The 23,447-nt window shown below is 45.0% G+C and overlaps 3 protein-coding genes across 4 annotated transcripts; 1 reads left to right on the top strand and 2 right to left on the bottom strand.

The window, feature by feature from the left end:
• Positions 1-550: 550 nt before the first annotated feature.
• On the bottom strand, positions 551-21,424 carry LOC110560238 (histone H4). Of its 2 annotated transcripts, XM_021656094.2 has the most exons (5): positions 21,088-21,424; positions 8,106-8,117; positions 5,604-6,032; positions 4,492-4,554; positions 551-2,446 (listed from the first exon to the last, which is right to left on the bottom strand). In XM_021656094.2, exons 1-3 carry the CDS (start codon positions 21,414-21,416, stop codon positions 5,717-5,719), a joined length of 657 nt encoding a protein of 218 aa, XP_021511769.2. In that variant the 5' UTR covers positions 21,417-21,424; the 3' UTR covers positions 551-2,446; positions 4,492-4,554; positions 5,604-5,716. The 2 variants fall into 2 exon arrangements, with proteins under 2 accessions (XP_021511769.2, XP_060228863.1); XM_060372880.1 differs by lacking the exons at positions 4,492-4,554; positions 8,106-8,117; positions 21,088-21,424 and having other exon boundaries at positions 5,604-6,042.
• LOC132649292 (histone H2B type 1-C/E/F/G/I) lies at positions 16,429-16,873 on the bottom strand. Its single transcript, XM_060372877.1, has one exon. It carries the CDS (start codon positions 16,842-16,844, stop codon positions 16,464-16,466), a length of 381 nt encoding a protein of 126 aa, XP_060228860.1. The 5' UTR covers positions 16,845-16,873; the 3' UTR covers positions 16,429-16,463.
• Positions 16,929-17,549, top strand: LOC110560245 (histone H2A type 1-H-like). Its single transcript, XM_060372986.1, has 2 exons — positions 16,929-16,939; positions 17,135-17,549. Exons 1-2 carry the CDS (start codon positions 16,929-16,931, stop codon positions 17,547-17,549), a joined length of 426 nt encoding a protein of 141 aa, XP_060228969.1.
• Positions 21,425-23,447: the final 2,023 nt, after the last annotated feature.

Raw genomic sequence — 23,447 nt, 5'->3', positions numbered from 1 at the left:
GAGTGAGTGAGGATTTAAAATAATTAAAACAAATCACACTACACACGGAATGGCTTGAGAGGGCTGTCGATATGACTGGAGCAGTGTGGGTTTATTCCAGAGTTCATTTTTTATAGGTAAAGCAAAAACAACTCACATCAATACAAAAAGAAAAGGTTCGTGGAAACGCCCAACTTCCTTCAAAAAACTATCTCCCTTTAGTGGGTAAAGCCCTCGTCTAAAACTAATTCCCTAAAGCAGTTATGGTCCAAGGTCACACAGACAAGCTTTTAAGGAATTTGGAACAAGCTTTTATGGAATTTGGAGACACCTCTTCTCCTCTCTGTCAGGCTGAAGGCCAAGGTGAAAGCAGTCTTTCTGCTGCCATCTAAATATCAAAGCAGCGGCTACCAACAGTCTCTACATTATTATTATTTTTTAATAAAGATAAGTTTGCAGTATTATTTATGTCTAGGAATATTTATTATTTTTCATTTTCTAGTATTTTCATCCTACATATAAAGCCAAATTAGAGTTCTTCATTGTTTTGTGAGCTACCAGGAGTGGGCTAGAGCAAAAGTCCCTTTAGACTGCAACTCAGGGGAACTGTGTTTTTAAATAGAAAAGAGCACACAGACCACAATTATATCCATCTAGGTGAGGGTCAGAGTACTGTTAATGTTGGGGGCCATGTTGAGTAGGAGCTGGCTCATACCTTACCTCTATATCGGCATAACATATTAGCTCTTTCGATACAGCATGATCATTTTGATTTGTCTTTACTAGTTGTTTAGTGGTTAACACATCTGGACAATGGTCAGGTTCATCAACAAAGCAAATGTGACAAGGCCATTGTGGAAGCAGAGGGCTGAGAAATGTCTACACAGAGAGGAAATAGTCAGGACATGATGACACTATTTTTTGTTTTTCCAGACTTGGTTTCTCTATGAATCAAGCCCTGCCTGTCCTAGACTTGCTTTGTAGACCAGGCTGGCCTTGAACTCACAAAGATCCAACTGCCTCTGCCTCCTAAGTGCTGGGATCCAAGGGGCATGCCACCGTGCACAATTATGATGACACTATAGTCACGTCACTGTAGCTTCTTTTTTTCAGTATCTTGAAGATTTAGTGTTGCAGAGGTCTTTGTGTTTTGTTTGTTTTGGTTAGATATATTCCTGAATCCTTAATTGGATGTATTTTGAAAGGAATGTTTTTCCTAATACTTTCTGGGAGTCAGCTGTTAGCAACATGAAGACTACTGTTTGTTTGTTTTCGTTTTTACTGCTTTCTGTGTACTGCAACTTCAGTTTGTCTTTACCAGGCCCATGAGACTTTTTTTTTCCCCCATGAGGCTTCTAATAGACCCACAGGGTCTTGTAAGTAAAGAATCCCATCATCCTCAAATAGGAATAGTTTCACTTCTTTGCTTTCTATTATCCCTTGTTTGTCTTTTTTTTTTCCTCGTTTGGTTGCTAAAGATAAGCATTATAATAAATAAGAGAGGAGGATTGTCACCTTTGTTCCTGATTTTAGAGGAAATTCTCCCAATTTGTCTTCATATAATAATACAGTGTTGGCTATTGGTTTGTTTCATATGGCATTTATTATTACTTTTTCCAGTTTAAGGATACATTGTGAAAGAAGCTAATAAAGTGTTGGTTATATTAGATATTTCTGGAGTTTACCAAGTAAACACAGACCAGAGATTACACTGTTTCCTCATTTTCTAGAAGACACACTTTGTTTTTGGAATTAGTCCTATACAATGGTGAAAAACTGCTGTTATGTTATTTATAGGTAATTTTAAAAGGAAACTGTACACCCCTCAATTAACAAGGAGAAATTCATCAATATGAAGGTTTACCAACTACTTTTAAAGATGTTTTAAGATAAACACATTGTATTCCTCATCAAGAAAGTGAAACACAAAAATGCCAACAGGTTAGTTTTGTCCCTGTGTGTATTATTATTTGGTTGCAATAATAGCCAATACACCTGGGAATGTATCGTAAGGCTTTTGGACTTAATCATTATCCATAGTGTTGATCCTGTAACACCCAATAGGCAGCACAACCCTTCCTCATAAGGATATCAATTCATGTAATAGGTGAACTAGACATATTCTGTTTTGTCATCAGCAAACATTTCTTGTTTTCCATAAGCTTGCCTAAAGAGCCACGCCACCAAGTTCAGATCTGACAACTAATGTTTCCAGAGGCATCGGAACGTCAAGGCAGCAACGTGACAACAGTTGAAGGGTTCAAATGGAAGGAGAGGTTCCAGGAAGGAGGGTAGAAGAGGAAGGAGGCTGAGGTTAGGTCCTGGTCCGAGGAAGAGTTCTTACTAACAGTCTGTCTCTGAAGGTCATCCACAGCCAAGATCTGGAATGCCAGAGACCTGGGACTGAAACAGGAAGGCTGAAGGTGTGGTACTCAAGACATTGGGTTGACCCTGAAGGACCCAGCACCTAAGGCAGTGAGGGAAAGAAGGAAGAATGGTAAAGTCCGTTGTTACACAGCACCTGGACTGGTTTTAGAAGTTCTATGCCGTACCAAGGGTCTAGACCGGCACTTGAGGCAAGGCAGCAGCAATTACTCGGGACCGGACGCCAAGTCTGCTGTGGCTTGACGGCTTCCACCAGCAGAAAGAAGCCTTCTTACCGGACACACTATGTTCTCAACTTTGCAAAAATATTCTTCCAGTAATAGCAGGAATATTTAAGAATAATGGCTTTGTAGAAAATGTGTGATTCATATTTTAAGCCTGATCGAAAAACAACGCACAAGAGTGAGCAGATTTTCTGTAAAATGTTCTATTAAGGTATATTTATTGCTATTATTAAAGCAAGCATGCTCTTTATCTTCTGATAACTTTATTATTGAAACAGCAGAACTAAACACTAGATTTATAATGCCATATCGTTACACACCTGTTCCAGAGGTGGACCATACTTGGAAAAAAATCAAAGTCATGGTATCCTGGCATTTTAAATATGCCTTCCTGGTATTATTTGAAATTACTTAGTAACAAATGTGATAGATAACACAAGATCTTAAAATGTGTTTGGTATAGATAAAGAGTTAGTGACACAGTTGTGTTAAGGTTCATGAAGGGGTAAAGATCCAAGAGCTGGCAGTATTTATGAAGTACTATTTAAACATGAAACACCTGGATGCTAATATTCACCATATACTAAATATATATGGAGTGCCCAAACTCAGCGACCCACGGGTGATGTCCACTCTGGATCTATGTGTCTTTAGCTGTCAAACCACAAATAAAACCTGAGCCATAGCTGTGACCAAGCTTATCTGCCTGTTTGAATAAAGGGGATACAAGTCATTTGGTCCAGCTACTTTTCTGTGTGGCCAAACTGGAACCCTTGTCTTCATGACCACTGAAGAAGCCTGCTGCAGTAGTAAAAACAAACAAACAAACAAACAAACAAAAAAAAAAAAAAACACAAGGCAGAGGTGGTATTGTATGTTGGAATTCAGGCACTCCAGAGATGAAATCAGGAAAATGAGTCAGGAGTTTTAAGGCAAGCCTTGGCTACAAAAATAGTTCAAGGCCTTGTGGAGGAATTTTAGCAACACAGCTACTCTGGCTGTAATACGGACACACCTTTAATCCCAGAGACAGAGGCAAGCAAATCTCTGAGATCAAGGCCAGCCTGGAATAGAGCAAGTTTCAGACAAAGAAAGGCTTAGGTCCAGGCCTGGTGGTACACGCCTTTAATCTCAGCACTCAGGAGACAGAGCATGCAGTTCTCTGAATTCTAGTCAGTTCTGTTCAGTCAGTTTCCTTGAGTCAGTGAGCTGACAGTTCAGAGGCATTCAGAAGTAGTTTTAAAAAGAGAGGTTGAAGAGAGAACAAGATAGACACAGGTAAAGATAAAACATAACAGAGAATGGGAGAGGAGCCGGAAACAGAACAGATTTCTAGTTAGTATGAGGCCAAGCAGAGCAATTCAGTGAAAATCTGAGCAACACTGGATTGAAAAAGTCCGCTTGGAGATGAATCTGAGCCAAAACAGCTGAGTTGAACCAGCCAGGCAGAATTCAGATTAAAAAAAAAAAAGAAGAAGAAGAAAGAAGGAAGGAAGGAAGGAGGAAGGGAGGGAGGGAGGGAGGGAGGAAGGAAGGTGAAAGGAAGAGAAAGAAAGAAAGAAAGAAAGAAAGAAAGAAAGAAAGAAAGAAAGAAAGAAAGAAAAAAAGAAAGAAAAAGAAAGTGTGAGCTTATTCAGCATTAGTAAGCCTCAGAGGCTGAAACATTCTAGGCCTAGATTAGATTGTGTGGAGACTAGATGCAGTAAGCCACTGAGATTATATCAAACGAATAAAAGTTACTTTAACAAGGCCAGCTGAGGGTATGTGAGACCTTACCTCAAAAATATAAAATAATTAAAAAAAATACATAAAGTAAAATCTTGGCTCCGTCTGTGTCCCTTTGCTTTAGCATTTACATTTAAGTGATTCCCCCCCCTTTTTAAAATTCGTAAGTGTGAGATACCTGTGTAACCTGGAGTTGGAGTTCCTGTCTTACCGAGTTGCGCCGAGGGTACCAGGAAGTGAACTGTTGGAAACAGCAAGTGGTCCAGCCACAAATTGAGTTAATAAACTGTATTTTGCATTTAAATTTTATCCAAGTTGTTTTATACCATCAGTGCTTGCCTAGTGGTGTACGTGGGTGATAATGTTAAATTATAACATTATAGGAACACAGGCAAAAAAGAGTTCAACCACCACAGCAGTATTTCCTAGTAAAGTTACTACATATCAGAATAAAGAGCGATTCCACTGGACATATAAACCAAAAAGATCAAATCACTAACAACGAGAAAACTTCAAGTTAGTATCCAACATCTCTGCAGTACCTTTAAATGGTAGAGAGCATAAGATTCTCAATGGTTGGGCTTTATTGTTGCTTAGTTGTTTTCATTTTCAAGTAAAAGATCAGAGAAAGGATACTAGCGGTTTTGTGTTGCACTTATTACTCTTAGGCTATTAAACTTACAAGTGAATAAAGAGTTGGATGTATTTCAGAAGCAAGGGAAGAAAACTTAAGCTGCAGGAATTTATAAGTCACTAAGGGACAGATGCTATTTCAGGGGCCCAGTGGATGTGGTCTCTGAGGGGGGCAGAAATAGTTTGGGGACTGGGAGTTCTGCAGGCAAGTTAACATGCAAACTCACATACTGACACTGATGTAAACTGAGTCGTAAATCTGAAAAGACGTAAGAACCATCAAACCACAGTACCTGCTGGCAAGTCATATATTGGGGGGGACGCCACCCAGACATTGCAAAATAAGAAAACTATTGGAAGGAAAAAAGGATCAGCTCTGGAATGTCATTGGGTAGCAAAGGCCTGTAATACCAGTCGCTGCGGAGTGAACACGGGCTGGACAGTAGCCCACCTACGGGACGCTGGTGATGCATGCACAGGCTGAACTCATTCTCCCCAGCGTAAACATCTCCCTATAACCGACCTGTGCCTGTAAGCTGGAGTCCTGCTTTGTATCTGAGCACAGAAACAGAATTCTAAATTTCTAACTCATCTGCCCACTCTTAGGAACGAACTCCAGAACAGCCAGGGAGGTCTCAGGAAAAAAATACGTGGTACCTGTTAATGCAAGACGTAGTTAATCTTGGCCAGATGAAAAATGCTGCAGCCCTTCGTGGAGGAGGTGGCGGCCCTGAAAAGGGCCTTTGTTAAGCGACCGGGAAGCGGGCAGCTCAGCCGCCGAAGCCGTAGAGCGTGCGGCCCTGGCGCTTGAGCGCGTACACCACGTCCATGGCGGTGACCGTCTTGCGCTTGGCGTGCTCCGTGTAGGTGACGGCGTCGCGGATCACGTTCTCCAGGAACACCTTCAGCACCCCGCGGGTCTCCTCGTAGATGAGGCCGGAGATGCGCTTCACGCCTCCGCGCCGGGCCAGGCGGCGGATGGCGGGCTTGGTGATGCCCTGGATGTTGTCACGCAGCACCTTGCGGTGGCGCTTGGCGCCGCCTTTGCCCAGGCCCTTCCCGCCCTTGCCGCGACCAGACATGATTCTGCACACAGACGAGCTGGCAACTGAACTGCTGCCCCGAGCTCCCGCCTTTATACAGGAGGCGGCGGACCGAAGTGAGAACCTGTGCGCGGAGGCGGGAAGTTGCCGCCGCCGCCGCCGTGGGGGAGGGGAAGGCGGGAAGAGGAGAGAAAAGGCGCCTCCGGTTTCCCCGCGCTTTCTCCGGGAACCGGCGCCTCTGCCTGTGCTCGCGATCCGCTCACCGACGCTGTGCAAAGCACGAAAGACCGAGCGGCTCCGCAGGGGCCGGTTCTCCAGGGCGGGGAGGGCGCTGCGGGCCGCTGCGGAGGGACCCCGGCGCCCAGTGCGCCAACTAGGAAAATCCATAACTCCAGGCACTTAGAAATATATTGGCGTGCGTATGAGGTCATTATCAATTAAAAAAAAAATCTCCATTTGTTTTCTTTTAAAAAAATTAGTAATTTATTCTGTTTAATCCAGAAGCTTCATATATCCTTATTTAGAAAATAAAACAAGTGAAACCGGACACTATGCCCAAGTCCAGGCCCTTCCAGGCCTTCAAATGGAACAGCTCCTCAGCTGTGTGTGTGCTGACTGGAAGATGAAGGAAAAAAACATGAGGGGGAAGCCACAAAGTTTCATAAAACGAATTTCTATGACTGAAGGGTCCTTCCTGGGTCTAGTGAAGTGACTTTGCAAAAGAGAAAGAAAAAGAGGAGAAGGAAACTGAACAAAACAATCCAAAGAGGAGAAAACCCCAGAGTTCCAAGTCAACTGAGGAACTTTTCGCACAGGTAGGGAATCTCCCGCAGCCCTGAGCCGTGCCCCGACTCTCCAGAGCTGCGCCCCTGACTCATTTGCAGCAGGAGTGTTTGCCGAATTAAAATCACTCCCAGCTTTGTGGTACTCCAACAATGGTCTCACCTCTGGGCAGGCTGGCAACCCGACATAAGGCTGATGCATGATTTACATGGGTGCTAAGGGAATCTCCGTTTCTCAGAACTCAGGAAAGCATTCCATACATCCAGCAATGGGCTCAGCCTGGACTATAGAATTCCTGGCAGTCGATAAAAGCCATCATTCCTCGGGAACTTGTCAAACTGGTTCCCCTTTGCCATTTTTCTTTCTTCTGGCAGAAGGAACCAATGCCTACCTAAGGCTGCATATCAAGGCCCATGGTGGCCCCTAGGCTCCCTCAGCTGTCTACATTCCAAAATCCACACTAGCTTCCTAGTGCTTATCATCCTGGGCGTTTCCAATCTGCTGGCCACGTACCGTCTACACCTTCCTCAAATATTCCAGTTGCCTCTGGTTGTTCCCCTTCTCATATCTATAGTAAAAACCTTAACCACATCACGGAGCAGTCGCGACAGCCGTTTCTTTACTTCACCCCTTGAATACAGTCATTAGATCTTTGCAAGATGAGGAACAGTCCACCACAGGCCTTAAAAAGAATGCTGTTAGCTGACAAGATTTTTAGCCCTTTGATCGGTGGAAAATTAGGGTTTCTATTAGGTTACTACATTCCAGAAGGTTGTTTTATATGTTAGCCATAGGATGTTTATTAGGCCCAACACAGAGGCGGGCAAGGAATGGCTGTTTAGGAGATTAAACAGTGCCCAAGATGAGGTGTAGTTAGGATTTGGCACTGCAACAGTCCTGTGTCACCACATGGCTGAAGTTCTAATCAGTCTTTGCAGACAGGACTTCTTTTCCAGAGATCTTGTTCACACAAGGTTAGATTATTTAATTAACAGTACCTTTTCTCCCCAAAGGCTTCTAAAAATTTAGTATACTCACTAGAGCCAGCAGTGAGTGTTATGAATGAATATAAGCGGCATACCCAGACGTTGTGATTGTTGTGTTTTCTTGTGAGAAATTAGGGCCAAAAGCTCGTACATGGCCTTCTATCTCTCATCTACAGTTACAGCCTAAACATTTTTTAAATGTAATTTTTATGCACAAAATGTACTTTCAGTGTAGATGACTGAGTCTGATCAGGGAAACTGGCCACTTGCCTTGATTTATTGATTGAGTTCTTTACAAGAGATGAAGTACTGTCACTAAGATAGTAACTTCTTGATTATAGTAGGACAGAGTTATTGCCCTTATGTGGTTGCCATTCAAAATGTTCAAGTTTTTTATTTTATTTTAATTTTAATTGCAAGTTTTTCATTTTATTCTGTGTACGAGTGTCTTTTGCACATGGATGCTTGTGCACCCCCTGTGTTCCTGAGGCCCAGCAGGTCAGAAGAGGCAGTTAGAGCCCCTGACGCTGGAGTGGCGAATGGATAGCCATGAGTCACTGTGGGGTGCTGGGAACAGAGCCCTGGGCCTCTGCAAGAACACGTGCCCTTGATTGCTGAACCAGCCCTCCATCAAAAAAAAAAAAAAAAAAAAAAAAGGTTTAAATACTGTGATTTCAAGTGTGAGGGAAAATATCTAAAAATGTTTTGACACTCTTTTATCATATTTTAATATTTCATTAATTCATCACAGAAGATTTAAATTATGGAGTTGTCAAAAAGTGGTTAGTATCTTCTTTCATCTTAAAGACCCATGCTGATGACGGCTCCCTCAACACGGGAATTGAGCAAAGCTACTTCATTCCTGCAGAGGCAGAGACAATGCTGATGCAGACGAAACTTAAAGCAGAATTGAATGTTGTAAAGGACTAATGGATTTGCACTGAGACAAAATGGCTATATTTTAATTTGTTGTTTGTTTGCTGAAACAAGCTGTCCCTGTCAAAGTCCGAACATTGCCAGCTGTCCCTGAGGTAGCCATGTAGTCCTGGATGGCTTAGAACTCCTGATTCTCCCGCCTGTGTATCCTAAGCGCTAGCTCTAGATGAATAATATCTTCATGTAGTTGTTCTCTTTCCTTCCTGTGTTTGCCACACTGACATGGAAGAGATCCAAAGTAATAGAAGTGATGTCATAAAGGACTACTCAACAGCAGACTTGTTTAGGAGATACTCAGACTTTAGGTGAGGGAGCACTGCCTCCCAAATACCCTGGAAATCAGTGGTGTGCTAACTAGGTCACTTAGAGATAGTAAACCTAGGATGCTAGGAGATAACCGTTTATTCACCAGGAATGGCAGGCACTTAGGCTCCATTTCCATAACAACAGAGACCTGTCAGTGATTTGCAACAGCCATTAGGTCCAATCCCCATAACAAAGAAGAGGACTCTACTAAGCAGCTCAAGGGGACCATGCAGGTGTAACGCCAGGTTCACGGGACCCTCAGAGACCACCAGGAGGCAGCACAGATTGAAGGTGTGTCTTCCCACCTCAAAGATAACAGTTTGGAAGTGGGTCTTCCCTCTACAAATGATTTAATTAAGAAAAATTCCAGCTATTTGGGTTTTAGTTAGTTCCAGAGGTAGTCGACAACCGAGAACAGCCATCACAGCATGAAAACAAACAAACAACCTATTCTGAGCACTTCCAGCCCAGGTTGAAAGTCATACTCGCAAGGAGCCAGAAACCCTGAGAACAGTGAGATGCGGACACAATTTGTTGAATTAACACAGAAATGTGACCCTTTAAATATTTACATCCTGGGGACTGCAACTATCTTTGACGAAATAAGAGTCACACCCCACATTTCCGAAGAGGACACATTCAGAAGGTTCTATCTGGGACCCTCAAAACTTTCTTTATCTAAAACATTGCTTTTTAGGACAAGGGGAAACGGCTGGCCTTGGGCTAAGAGGGGCAACGAGCTCGGTCTGTGCTCTTTTTCAGGAGCAAAGCTTTGAGTTGGAAGGAGTTGGGGGCCATCCCAGCCGGTTTCCTGGCAACCGATATCTCTAATGTGCAGCCAGGTCAGCTCCTCCCTGCATTTGTCTGGCTCTACCTAGAAGCAGCAAGGTCAACTTTTTAAACTTTTAAACTTATGGCTCAGTACCCCAAGAAACCTAATTTTTAATTCTCTGGCCTCTCACTGAGAGATCGCTGAGACGTTAAGAGCGCCCAGGTCTGCGTCCCAGGGTTGGGCCTCGGGTCATACGGAGTTGTGTCAGCCTATCCGAGCCACAAAGACAATTTTGGCCTTAGCCTGACCCTTCCACTTTACCTGCAGAGACAATATTCCTGTGAATGGAAAACAACCCATGTTTTGTTTTGTTCTTTTGAGACAGGGTTTCTTTGTGTAACAAACTTGACTGTCCTGGACTCGGTCTGAAGACCAGGAACTCACAGAGATCCTCCTGCCTCTGTCTCCCCCAGTACTGGGATTACAGACGTTCCCCTGCCAGACCCCAGGAGGTGGGAGATGGGGCAAGAGGTTAGCCATAGACTGCTTCCAAAGCTTAATTTCCTTCATGTCCTCAGCATGTAAAAGTGCCGCAGTTTGGTGAATTTTAAGAGAGTCACTAAAAAGCCAAGTTCTGTGGCTAGAATAAGCCGTCTCTTTTATTCCTTTGAGATAGACATATTTTTTTCATCCACAGATGAGAAGTGTAGTGTCAAAGAGTGCCACCACCGCTCCACACTGAGAGCCAGTTCAGAGAAGTGTATACTTCTTATTGCCCATTCTACTGAAGGCTTCATTGCCCGCTGAATTTTCTCTTCTATAGACTGACAGATACTGTAATCAGCCAGGCATGTGTATCAATCAGGGATTTCTAGAGAAACAAAACTTATACAGTGAATATATATACATGTAATCACAGGCACATCTACATTTTCTTTGCTATTCTGCCCCGCTGGTATTTGAACCCGCTGGGCTGCAGTAACCAAAGCTTGTGTGGTAACAATAGCTCACATCCTTTACCCTGTCATATTTTCCCACCACTTCTCACTCTTAATCATATGTATCACAAAAACTCTTTATAAGGCACACTAACGTATTTTTAGTTTTGTTAAATAACAAAGCTGTCTTTTTTTTTTTTTTTTTTTTTCACGAGCCCTTTCAATCCCAACTAAACTTATATAATGAAATGAGATGAGGCAGGATGGAAGCTGCTAACTAACGAAAGCAGCCAAACAGAGTCTGGGTTGGCGTTTGAACCCAAAACAGCCACATCTGTGCTTATGTAATATTCTGAAAATATCTCTTATATTCTAAGAGATTTGAACTCTTGTTGAAGCTCACAACCAGAGTTAACAAAACCTCTTAAAGTCACTTTTTAAGACTGTTAGACTAGTCTATTTGCTTAACCTGCATTTAAAATGTAACAATGTAACATTCAACCTTGTCTTGGATTTTCCGTGAAATCATCTTTTAAAGTCTATCTTAAGTTATGGACTCTCCATACTCCTGACCTAAATAATGTGCATGCATCATTTACTGAAAGCAACAAATACAGAAACTGAAAGCAACTTTCTAAAATATACCATACAAGTTGAAAATGACATTCATGGATATTGGTTCATAAACAATAATACTTGTAGTCTGGTCTGTTTGGGGCCTGTTAGAGCCAGTGACTTAACCCCCTGTGTGTGGGGCCTTCTGGCACCTTGCTGCCCCCTGAATTTTTGGCATCTGCCTTGGCCTGGCTTACTGGCCTACTGCTTGGATACAATAGTGCATTCCTGGCTGACCTGGAGCTTTCGATAAGATCATCATCCTGAAATACCTTAAACCCTCCTCTCCCTCCGGGCTTCCCAAGTAACACTTCTGAGGAACTTTCCAAACCACCATTATTAGCCCATCTTTTGACTCCTCTGGTGGGCCATCCTGCAATTCCTAGTCACTTAGTAACCCTGCCAAAGGCAACTACATTCCTTCTGCCCTGCCTGTAGAGTTGTATGAAAAATTCGAATAAACTGAGACCTTGATCAGAGAAACTGTCTTGGTCTTCATTTCTTGCGTCACTTGTCCCTTTCCGTTCCCACTCTCCCACTCAGGGTCTCCGTTGACAGACCTGTGGGACGGGTCACCCTTGCAAAACCATTAAAGAGTTCTCTGAGCCCGTGGCTCTCAACCTTCCCGATGCTGTGACCCTTTAACAGAGTTTCTTGTGCTGTGGGGACCACGACCGTAAATGTTTGCATTGTTACTTCATAATTGCAATTTTGCTGCTGTTATGAATCATAATGTAAATATCTGATATGCGACCTTTCAGGAGTTGAGAACCATTGCTCTATGGGCAACATGATGCTTTCTGTTCTGTTCAATAGAGACAGACACCATTCACACGGCTCATATGACAGACAGACACACAGAGAAGGAAGATACAGGGACAGATTAACAAGGCAGCCTTCAGAGAGGCACAGATTCAGACTCTCGTACATTCACACAGGCAGATATTAATGCAGAATAGGCAAGACACAGCGGGCATGAAGCAGACAGATAATTCAGACTTGCACTTGCTCTTGGATAAGTGACTGCAAAGGGAAATGTTTTTCTTTCCCTTTCTTAATAGGACAATGGCGCATTATTGATGACTCAGAGTTAATCACTGCCGTGTTTAATGAGCATAATAGTCTATCTAATTTCTTCTCTAAACTGCTAAATTCCTAGTCATTACCATCTCCAGGGTAGGGTGGGGCAATAGGATGAGCAGCAGAAGACTCTTGGTAGGCCCTTAGTCCTTAGCTCACCACAACAGAGCTTTCTAAATCATGGCCATATACCTTACTTGGGACCTTCAATAATCTGCCATGCTCACACACTTTCCGCCTCTATAGGCTATAAAGGATTTCCCCTTATTCTGTGGGCTGCTGCTTGAGCTCCACCATAGTCCTACTTCCTCTGCTGGGAATGTCATTAAAAGAGCCTGATCACCTGACAAGCCATCTCAACACATCCCCCTTCCAATCCTGAATAGGACATTTACTTTTTAAAACAGTGACCAGAATCCTTCATGATGAAAGTGTGGTAGAAAGTCCAGTACTTTTCCTTGATTTCCTGAGTCAGTCGATAAATGATTAAGCCTGAGAAGTCGTGGACCTCTTAACCCACCGCTGGATCTTCAAATGAAATAGCAGTGGTCTAGGAAACCCACTTGCAAATGTCATCTGATGGGAAGTCAATCTTGGTGAAGGCCCTGTGCCTGCTTTTGAGTCACTTCTTGTCTTTGGGTGATTTAACGCAGCACTAACGTCCAATGCAGCTCTCGGGATCAGTAATCACAAGGAAATTCATGCACACTGTTAAAAATTAGGGCAACAAATCGGGGAAATCATACTGAAAAATGCCCACAAAACAAAGTCCAGAGGGCACATCCCAAATGGCCTCCAGGGACTTGGTCATTCATGATTGGGACTATGAGGAAATAAAAGACAGACAGAGACACAGAAAGACAAATGGCTAGAAGGTTGAGATTGGATGGCCTGGCCTCTCGGCTGTAGAAATCACAGCCACAAGCTCAGTGTTTCCTATATAGAGTTGAACAGGAGGCAGGGCTGTTGCCTATCACTGGACATAGAGGTGGGGTTATTACGTACAGGTAAACAAGGAGACAGGGTTTATGGCGTACAGCTAGATCAAGGGACACATTTTGCTACTATCTGTAGGGGAACAGATTTTGGGCCCTGTGGGAGGGGAGCTGAGGTGGACATTTCCCGCATGCTCTGTCAGCATCCACACATGGACGGGAAGAGCAGATTTTGCCCTGTGTCTGGGCATCTCCCTGTCAGTGAGGAGCTCCGCCATGCCTTCATGGGTCTGAGGTTCTAGGGCCTCTGATATGGCCATGGCCATGTCCACAATATACATTCACTCATTCAGGGCTTCCTCTGCCCCCTACACCAAAGACTTTCCTCGTGAGGCATAGGAGAGGGCTGCTCAGTATTTCCTATGTATGTTTATTGGCAAATCTTTTATAACATCAATTTATTACCCTCTTTCTCACACATCAATGGAAATTTCTTTCTCATATATTTAACATTCTTTGCATAGATGAGGTAGAGGTATTTGGTAAATGACACCACAAATTTTGCCCTTTGCAGTGCAAGCTGAGGACATTTTGGAAACAACAGGTTCATGGAGGTTCTTGATCTGAATATCCTTTAAATTAACAAAGACAAACCACTCCAAAGCAATGTGTTATCATGAGTTTTCTCTGGGGGCTCTGCAAGTCGAGACTAGGGGTGTGGCTCCACTAGTTTGCCTGTCTCCCTCCCCCACTAAGAAGGAATAGAAATTTCCAGATCTCTCCCTAGTTTGGAGTATTTAGTTTTCCTTCATCGACTCAAGCATGGAACTGTCAGAGTGGGTATGATGCTCATTATATAGGTAAATTGCCGTATGCTGTTTGAGTTCACTGAAAAGCTGCCTCTGAGTGTGGGGTTGATGAACCATTCCCCAACAGCTCTGACCCAAGTATGTAGTCTCAAAGTCTCTTACAGGTGGGTGTTGACAACTCCTTGAATTGTAGCACTTGGCAGAGACAGGCAGATCTTGGAAACTGAAGTTAGCCTGGTCTATAGGACAGCCAGGACTACAAAGAGAAACCATGTCTTGAACACCCCAGGCAACCTGTCGCCCCCTCCCCTCCCCCCACCAATGCCAAAAGAATCAAAGTCTCTTACAAGCTTACAAGACCCTTTGTGTAAGGATTAGCTGGCTCCCCTGATGTTGCAGGGAAGGAATGGAACAGAAAAATATTGTATATTTTATAAAAATATTGTGTCCTTTGAAGGTGAACCATCTCTAAGAGGTTACACACACACACACACACACACACACACACACACACACACATGCACGCACAAAAACTCCCCAAATCCGAGTCCTTCGGTTATGGGAAACAGCTATGGACGGAAAGCTCAACAGGGATCTCCTGCTGATTGCAGCTTCCCCAGCTTTGAGTTGTGAGCAACTGATGTGATGGTACCTCCACAGACGCTGTCTATTTCTACTTCAAAGTCTTCCAGGAAGAGACACTGTTATGCCAGGGCCTCCATGGAATAAATCCATCTGACTGCCTCAACAATGCTTCCCCACTTGATTTCTGCTACGTGTTTTGAGATCCCGTTTGGTGAGGCCTTGCGATCTGTCTGTTGCTTCTGTCACCATTTCCTTTTTGGTTTCCTTTTTTTTGTCTGTTGCTTCTGTCACATATTTCCTTTTCGAGGATCGTGTGATTGTTTTGGAGAAGAGTAAATTCGTAGCTCAGTTTTTGCACTCACACAAGATAGGAGATAAGTTGTGACTTCAGTCCATTCTCATCTAATTTCTTCGACTTTAAAAGAAGAAAGACAATAGAATTTGTTCCACAGGATACTAGAGAGATCAGAGATAAATAGACAAAACAGTTAGACAGTATATCTTAGTATACCTAGCTAAAATTCATTTTGAGCATCTGTGTACCAATATTTCATTGATTTTTTTGCTGATTAGTTTTTGTCTCCTTGACACAAGCTAGGGTCACCTGATGGAAGAGGGACCCTCAACCGAGAAAATGCCATTATCAGATTGACCTGTAGATAATTCTGTGGGGCCTTTTCACAAGGATTGATTTGGAAGAGCCAAGCTTTCAGGTCCTGGCAGGGGAAGAAAAGCATCTGAATGAGTCTGCTTTCCACCTTTACTTGAATTCCTACCCTTTCTTCACAGTTATGGACTAAACCACAAAGGGTTTGTAAGCCAAATAACCCTTCCTCCTCAAATTGTTTGTGGTCGTGGTATTTACAACAGCAACATAAAGCAAAATAGGACAATATTCAGACTACCTACTTTTAGGTGACCATTTAATTACCACGCTATTCCATTTATTAGCCTATTGAGAGGACTTAGAAATAATTTTCATTTTCTGGAAATTCCTATTATGCTTGACTGAACCCTTACCTAGTATTTTGATCAAGAACAAAACCCAAACTACATGTAGGCAGAATGCCAAAACAATAATAAAAATGAAAACCACATTACAGCCGTATGAGGTTGTCTCCCCTCTATATTCAATTTTGAAACAGCGACACCATACCAATCATAAGTTCTTATATACAACCACAGAAAACTGGAGTTGTTATGTCCAACTCGGTTAGAGGCCTGTAAAACCATCTCCCCAAGAGGCTGAGGCAGGAAGATTCAAAACTAGGGAGACCAGCCTGGGTGGTTAGAGCAAATTCAAAGCCAGGGAGTTAAGAGACCTGGTGCCCAGGAAACAAAATGAAAAGTAGTTGAGAACTAGTCAGGTCACGGTGCAGTGTGACACCAGAGCACACCCAGGTAGACTCCTAACAGAACCGACTGCAACTCCCCAGTTTTGAGGCTGTTAAAAAATAAAAATGTAAATCTGTGTTAAAGACAGATGGGCCCAAGATGGATACAACATGGAAATCGCTAACGGGCGGACTTCAATTAATAATTAAGTTTGAGAATGCTCAGGCGAATTAGCCGCAAAGCTCACGCGATGTACGTGTTTGGAAACACTTGAAACTTGTAGAAGAAAACGATTAAGAACCATGAACATAAATCCAGTGTGAGGTACGAGCCCTTTCAAAAGAAGTGTTGGTGGCTCTGAAAAGAGCCTTTGGGTCAGGAGTGAGCCGGGCGCTCACTTGGAGCTGGTGTACTTGGTGACGGCCTTGGTGCCCTCGGACACGGCGTGCTTGGCCAGCTCCCCGGGCAGCAGCAGGCGCACGGCCGTCTGGATCTCCCGCGACGTGATGGTCGAGCGCTTGTTGTAGTGCGCCAGGCGCGACGCCTCGCCCGCGATGCGCTCGAAGATGTCGTTGACGAACGAGTTCATGATGCCCATGGCCTTGGACGAGATGCCCGTGTCGGGGTGCACCTGCTTCAGCACCTTGTACACGTACACCGAGTAGCTCTCCTTGCGGCTGCGCTTGCGCTTCTTGCCGTCCTTCTTCTGCGCCTTGGTCACTGCCTTCTTGGAGCCCTTCTTTGGGGCGGGCGCGGACTTCGCGGGCTCGGGCATGTCAGAAAGTTGTTAACAAGCCAAGAAACAAAAAGTTACCCACATACAAACTAGGGCGAGCTCGCGCCTTAGATAGATGAGTTTATGCAAATAGGGTGGAGAGTGAAGCACATAATTACTGGTTAATTCGAAGTTACATGGATCCAATCAGAATGCAGATATTTCAAACTTGTGCTTCCATTGGTTAATATGATACTAGCGTTTCAACGAATGCTACATCTTCACTTTTAGCGCCATTTGTAAATAATAAAGCGTGAACAGCTTTTCTGCACGTAAATTACTGTACACAGGGTTTGGTTTACGAAGTCCGGTCGGGGCAAGCAGGGCGGCAAGGCCCGCGCCAAGGCCAAGACCCGGTCGTCCCGGGCCGGGCTGCAGTTCCCCGTGGGCCGCGTGCACCGGCTCCTCCGCAAGGGCAACTACGCGGAGCGGGTGGGCGCCGGCGCCCCGGTGTACCTGGCGGCCGTGCTGGAGTACCTGACGGCCGAGATCCTGGAGCTGGCCGGCAACGCGGCCCGCGACAACAAGAAGACGCGCATCATCCCGCGCCACCTGCAGCTGGCCATCCGCAACGACGAGGAGCTCAACAAGCTGCTGGGCCGCGTCACCATCGCGCAGGGCGGCGTCCTGCCCAACATCCAGGCCGTGCTGCTGCCCAAGAAGATATGCATACCCGACCCTTCCAACGGATGTAATTTGAAATAGATACGGTTTTTAAAGAAAGTAGGCAGTATTAGCTTAATTCTGTTTTTGACTTAACCTCTGATTAGCTCTCCGTTTATGGCTCAGCATGGAAGTAAGAGGGAACTGGAGTTATAGGTAGGGAGAGTTTGCTCTATTAACATACACATTAAGAAACACAACTTACATTTTCTGTAGTGACCCAGTATTTGTATGTATGATTGTGCTGCTCCAGCGCCAAAATGAAATTTTACAAGCCAGGCGTAGGATGGTCCATAACTGTAAATACGGTCCCTGATGTTTGGGATTGCTGAGTTTGAAAAAGCCAAAGTCTGAGAAAGGATCTCTGCGGTTTGAGGTGGGTCTACAGATTAATAAAAATCCAGTGATGTCGCCTGCTATTTTATGCCGCTGACTCTTCCCATGACTGTTGGGAACATTGCTGCACATGGGTGCCCCTCATCTCCAATACCAGTGTTCAGGGGGCAGAAACAGGCAGAGCTCTGTGAATTCCAGGCCCGTCGGGGCTATACGGTGAGAAACCCCATCTCAAACAAAAAAGCAAAAACAAACCTGCTATATAGAAGTGATTTAAGAGCTTACTCTACACTAGGCAGCTATGTATACAGGATGAATACTAAATGAAGCTGCAGTGATAACAGTGGTTGTCATCCCAATTCCAAAAGTACTAATAAAGTGGACAACCTGTGCTCAGCAAAAGCTCAGTCTCTCCTGAAAAGCCGAAGACCATCTGGAGGACAGTGAGGTCAGATACCCTTGATGTTGCCCATATGAGCAGAAGGGAAATCTGGACATCTGAAAGAAGTTTTATATATCACGTAACAGTTTTGCCATTTCAGGAAGGATCAGGCAAAATACCTGTTATTTTACCTCCTTAGATTCTAATTATTCTCTCAGAAACAATTCACCCTGAGACCCCCTCCCCCACCCCCACCATAAGTATAGTGTCTGAGCCAGAGACCATCTAGCAAAAAGCATAGAAGGATGAAGAAATATAACGGACTTAGAGGAGCAGGGGCCATGCTGGTTTAACAGGGTAAAATCTTTAAAAGGTAACATCTTCTCTGGGGATTAAAGGGAATAGTTATTAAGGGTAGTATGGGCAATCTGTTAGTATTTAGGCAGCCTGCTTCTGGGTTGCCTAGCAACCTATGATGTCATCATGTGTCCCTTGCCAGGTAGTAGAGCCTGCCACCAAGCAGGCTTGGTTCAGTTGCTCCATAAGAGGATCCACCCACCACTTTGTCTCTCTTGCCTTCTTGCTCTCTATTGTCTCTTGCTCTTCCCCTCTCTCTGTTGGGGCACCCCCTCCTCCCACCATATCTTTCTCTCCCTGTCCTTCTCTCTCCTACCCTGCCCAGAGACAGTCTCTGTGACCCCCTCCCCCTTCCCTTAATAAAACCTCCCATGTGGACCCAGTCTCGTATAACTGTTGCACAATCCTAACACATTCAGCAGAGAATGTATGTAAGCAGATTCACAACTGATATAAACAAGGAAAACTAGCAAGTTTAATATTGATCATAAGGCAAAAGGTAACAAGAAATAGCCTCTTCCTTTAGTTTTAACGTATATATATATATATATATATATATATATATTGATATACTACTGAATTCAAGACCTTTTTGTCTATCCAAGACTTACCCCCTTTATTTTACTGTTTTAAGTTATAGATTTCCTGTAAAAAACCAAACAAATAAACAAAAATACCCAATTAAAAATAGAGCCTAGCTCCATCGCTCAACAGCTCAGCTTTTTCCTGGTCCTTGCCTTAATAAACTACATCACTGCCTGCTCGCTAGGCTATGCCCCCAGAGCGTGGCATCTCTCACTGAGCAGCCATTCCATCCACCAAAGCAAAGCTGGGTTCTTCTATGGGAGATGAAGTGTACTGGAGTGTGTAGGGATTGTTTAGAAGACAAGCATGCTGCTGTGAGAGTCCCGTCACTTGAAATGTTGTCAGGAACAGAATACCCACATACACGCAGCCATGCCTGATCACTGCCAGTAAAAAGCAGTTCATGTCATTCTAACTGAGAGCTCAAAATGTGGGACTGATGGAAAGCTTAAAATTGTGAGTATTGGTCAGGGCAAACCCGAACACAAACAAATACAAGCTAAGCTAAGCTGAAACCTGTGTGAGCTCTTCTGGAGTGAGTGACAGATCTTTGTATGTCTCTGTCTGTAGATGGTCTTAGCCTGTGTCCAACCCGTGTCCTCATGGGCCTTCATCCCAAAACAGTCACCTTCCTTTTCAGAAGGTCCCTCTCTCGGGGAGGGACTTTATTTTGTTTTAGGGGTTAATTCCAATAGGAAGCGCTATGATGTTGTCATACCCATAGTCTTTACTTGTGTCTGTGTGCGGTGAGTGTGCTACTGTGTGGTTTTGTGGTGCGGGTTGAGCGTGTGTGGCTAGAGGCTGGCACTGGCCTGATCGCTGTCTGCCTTCTGCCATCAAGGTGAACTCTCCAACCCTCAGCTGAGGGACGTGGTGGTTAAGGCAGCCAGTTTGTCTCAGCTCTCTACCAGCCTCCATTATACTAGTGTTACAGGAAGGCGCTTGATTGCTAGGGACCAGAACTTCTCCTTCCTTCCTTAGTTAGTTAGTTAGTTAGTTAGCTCTTGTTTCTTTGTTTTTCCCAATGAGCTCACTGACAAGTAGAGACAGGGATGTTCCATAGCCACTGGGGCAGAAAACGTTGAATGCTTTGATGTAAAGGAAAACGGAGGGTAGACTCCTAACACGTGTCGCAGAAAACTGGTTTTAGTACTCTGGCTAGTTAGTTGTGAGGTTCGCATCTCCCACTTGGTGTTCTTCCTGTTTCTGCACGGGCTGAATCGTTTCTCGGGGGATTTCTGAACACTTTTAAACTAACACAAGTTGCATTCCTGGGGTCGGAGCAGAGGCTTGCGGCACTCCCGGAAGACGTCGGATTCCCAGCATGCACTTGCTGGCTCACAAGCCTCCAGAACTAAAGTGGCAGGGGACCCAGTTCTGGCCTGAGAGCACCAGGTACACAGGTGGCGCTGTGCATGGTTACACCCAGTTTTTAAGCAGATCACTGCTAATTCCTAGGCGGTAAAAGGGCAGGTGGGGACTTACAGCCAGGGTTAAGACATTAAACTCTCCCACAACTGTAAGGAAAATGGCTTTTACATTATTACCATGTGCCTTCGGCAGCTCCCTAAAAGTCCTACAAGAAAGCAGGCTACATATTGGCCACCAAATGTATGCACTAGACCCAATCCTTTTAAGCACAATCTACCAGAAGTGGTTGTCCCAACTAGTACATCTTTATAGAGACACTGAGCGAAACTAAAGGGGTGATTAAAAGCCAACCTGTCTAGTGATGTGTTAAGGCTCTAAAAGACCGAGACTTAAAAGGAAGCAGCTCTCCTTATGCAGACATGGGTGGCTCTGAAAAGAGCCTTTGAGAAAGTACCGTGGAGAGCAGCTTACGCCCTCTCACCGCGGATGCGGCGGGCCAGCTGGATGTCCTTGGGCATAATGGTGACCCTCTTGGCGTGGATGGCGCACAGGTTCGTGTCCTCGAACAGGCCCACCAGGTAGGCCTCACAGGCCTCCTGCAGTGCCATGACGGCCGAGCTCTGGAAGCGCAGGTCGGTCTTGAAGTCCTGCGCGATCTCGCGCACCAGGCGCTGGAACGGCAGCTTGCGGATCAGCAGCTCCGTGGACTTCTGGTAGCGCCGGATCTCGCGCAGCGCCACGGTGCCGGGCCGGTAGCGGTGCGGCTTCTTCACGCCGCCCGTGGCCGGCGCGCTCTTGCGGGCAGCCTTGGTGGCCAGCTGCTTGCGCGGGGCCTTGCCGCCGGTGGACTTGCGGGCCGTCTGCTTCGTACGTGCCATTGATACAGTTCAGCTCCCAAACTAAACTCTGGAGGAGAACGCCTCGCGACCAACCTTTATACAGACGACCGGATCCTGATTGGTCCACATGGCTGCAGGAACAATATAATTGGCTGTTGAGCCCTTTTGTTTTCTGCAGGCGGAGGACGGTTTGGGTGTTTGCAGCCAGAGTGTGCAACTTCCCTTATTGCAAAGAAGTGGAAGTTTTCGTGGGAATCAATGTAATTGTCATTAAAAGGCTTTTCCTTAGGGCTCCCTTTTCTGTTTCAGACCATAGGAAAAGACATGAATTGGGTAATAACTTCTAAAAACGGCTTTTACTGATCGGAACCTTGGACCCTGGAATTTGTCAACTTCGGTTTCCAGAAAGAGGTGGGGAAAGGGAGTGGAAATGTGTCTAATTGTGATACCACCAAATGATTTGACCCCTGTAGCTGGTTTTGGTGTTGGCGGATGGCTGTGTGGACGCGTCAGTCCCGCACATAATCCGCATCCGAGTGAGGATTACATACTGCTTAGCTGTTTTCCAGTAAATGTGTTCTCCAGGGGTCTTAACATGAATTCGGTAAGTGTTGAATTATTTGTTTTGAATCAGGGTTTCTCTGTGTAGCTGGCTGTCTCGGAACTCGCTTTGTAGAACAGGCTGGCCTCAAACTCTGAGACCAGCCTGCCTTTGCCCCTGGAGTGATGGAATTAAGGGTGTGTACCACCACACCCAGGCCACAGTCCCAATCTTTTAAACTCTAAAGAACATTCAACCCCTAGTACACCTCACGGGGATGGGGGGGGGGAGGTTATATTTGGCTCAATAGAAGGAATACAATGTAAATGGTTTTAAGGATTCGAGAAAACGGTGGGGTAATAAATACATGAAACAAACCTCATAACACACCACTTTTGATAAGCGTTCAGTTACTTTGGAGAAAGGCTCTGAAAAGAGGCTTTGGGTTTCCTAGGTTTGATTAAATTGACTTTTTCCCCCTTCGCCTTGTGAGATCTTTCATCTTCAGGATTGCCTCCGTTTTTGTTTTCTTTATTGCTTCTATTTCCATTTTCAGATCTGGAACAGTTTGTTCATTTCCTCTACCTGTTTAGTTGTGTTTTCCTTTTTTTTTTTTTTTTTTTTTCAAGGAACTTGTCTGTTATCTCTTTGAAGGCCTCTACCTCTTGGATTGCAATTTCCTTCATTTCTTCATGGAGTTTATTCGTGTCTCCTTTAAAGGGCTGTATGATCTTCATAAGGTCGGATTTAAAGTCATCTTCTTTTGCTTCAGTTATGTTAGGGTGTCCAGGGCTTGCTGTTGTAGGAGAGCGGGGCTCTGGTGGTGCCGTATTTCCCTAGCTCTTGTTCATGGTTTTCTTACGTACGCCGCAGGTGGACCCGAATGTTCCCGGGTCAGGCAGGCCTGTTGGGTCAGGCAGGCCTGTTGGCTGTGCCCCACGTAGCTCAAGCAGGTAGGAAATACGCGAAAAGGGTTCTGCCCCAGGCAGATCAGGTAAGTAGGGGATAGGCGGAGAGGGCTCTGCGCTAAACGTTCCTGGGACCTCCCACAGGCCTCCTCGGGGTGACGGCCGATGGGAGTGGGGACAGCCAAGCAGCTCACCTCGGCTGGCTCTGCTCCAGGCGCCTCTGGAAACTAGTAGCGCAATGGAGAGGGCTCTATGCTGAATGTGCTGGGACCTCCCGGAGGGCGGGCGATGGGTCGGGAGCTGCATGCCACACAATGCAGGCTTTGCCCCAGGCGGATCAGAAATTAGGGAACAGGCCAAGGGGGCTGTATGTAAAACGTGCGTGGGCGCCCCACAGGCCACTGGTTGCTAACAATGCTTCCGAATTAAAAAAAGTGGCAAAGTTGTCAACACTTATTCTTTAGCCCCATATTCCAGGGAAAACTAGTTTTTACACCTGGGCCCCTATACTTCCCGAGGCGTAACCGCAACATTGGGTTGGGAGCGACATTACAGTAATTTTCCAAGGAAAACCTCACTATGTAACAGCATAAAGTGCCATCGCCTTTTCTAAAAAAAAAA

The sequence above is a fragment of the Meriones unguiculatus genome, chromosome 19, assembly GCF_030254825.1.
Source record: "Meriones unguiculatus strain TT.TT164.6M chromosome 19, Bangor_MerUng_6.1, whole genome shotgun sequence".
Classification (NCBI taxonomy): domain Eukaryota; kingdom Metazoa; phylum Chordata; class Mammalia; order Rodentia; family Muridae; genus Meriones; species Meriones unguiculatus.
The sequence above is the reverse complement of the archived record's forward strand: the minus strand, read 5'-3'. Positions and strand labels throughout refer to the sequence as shown.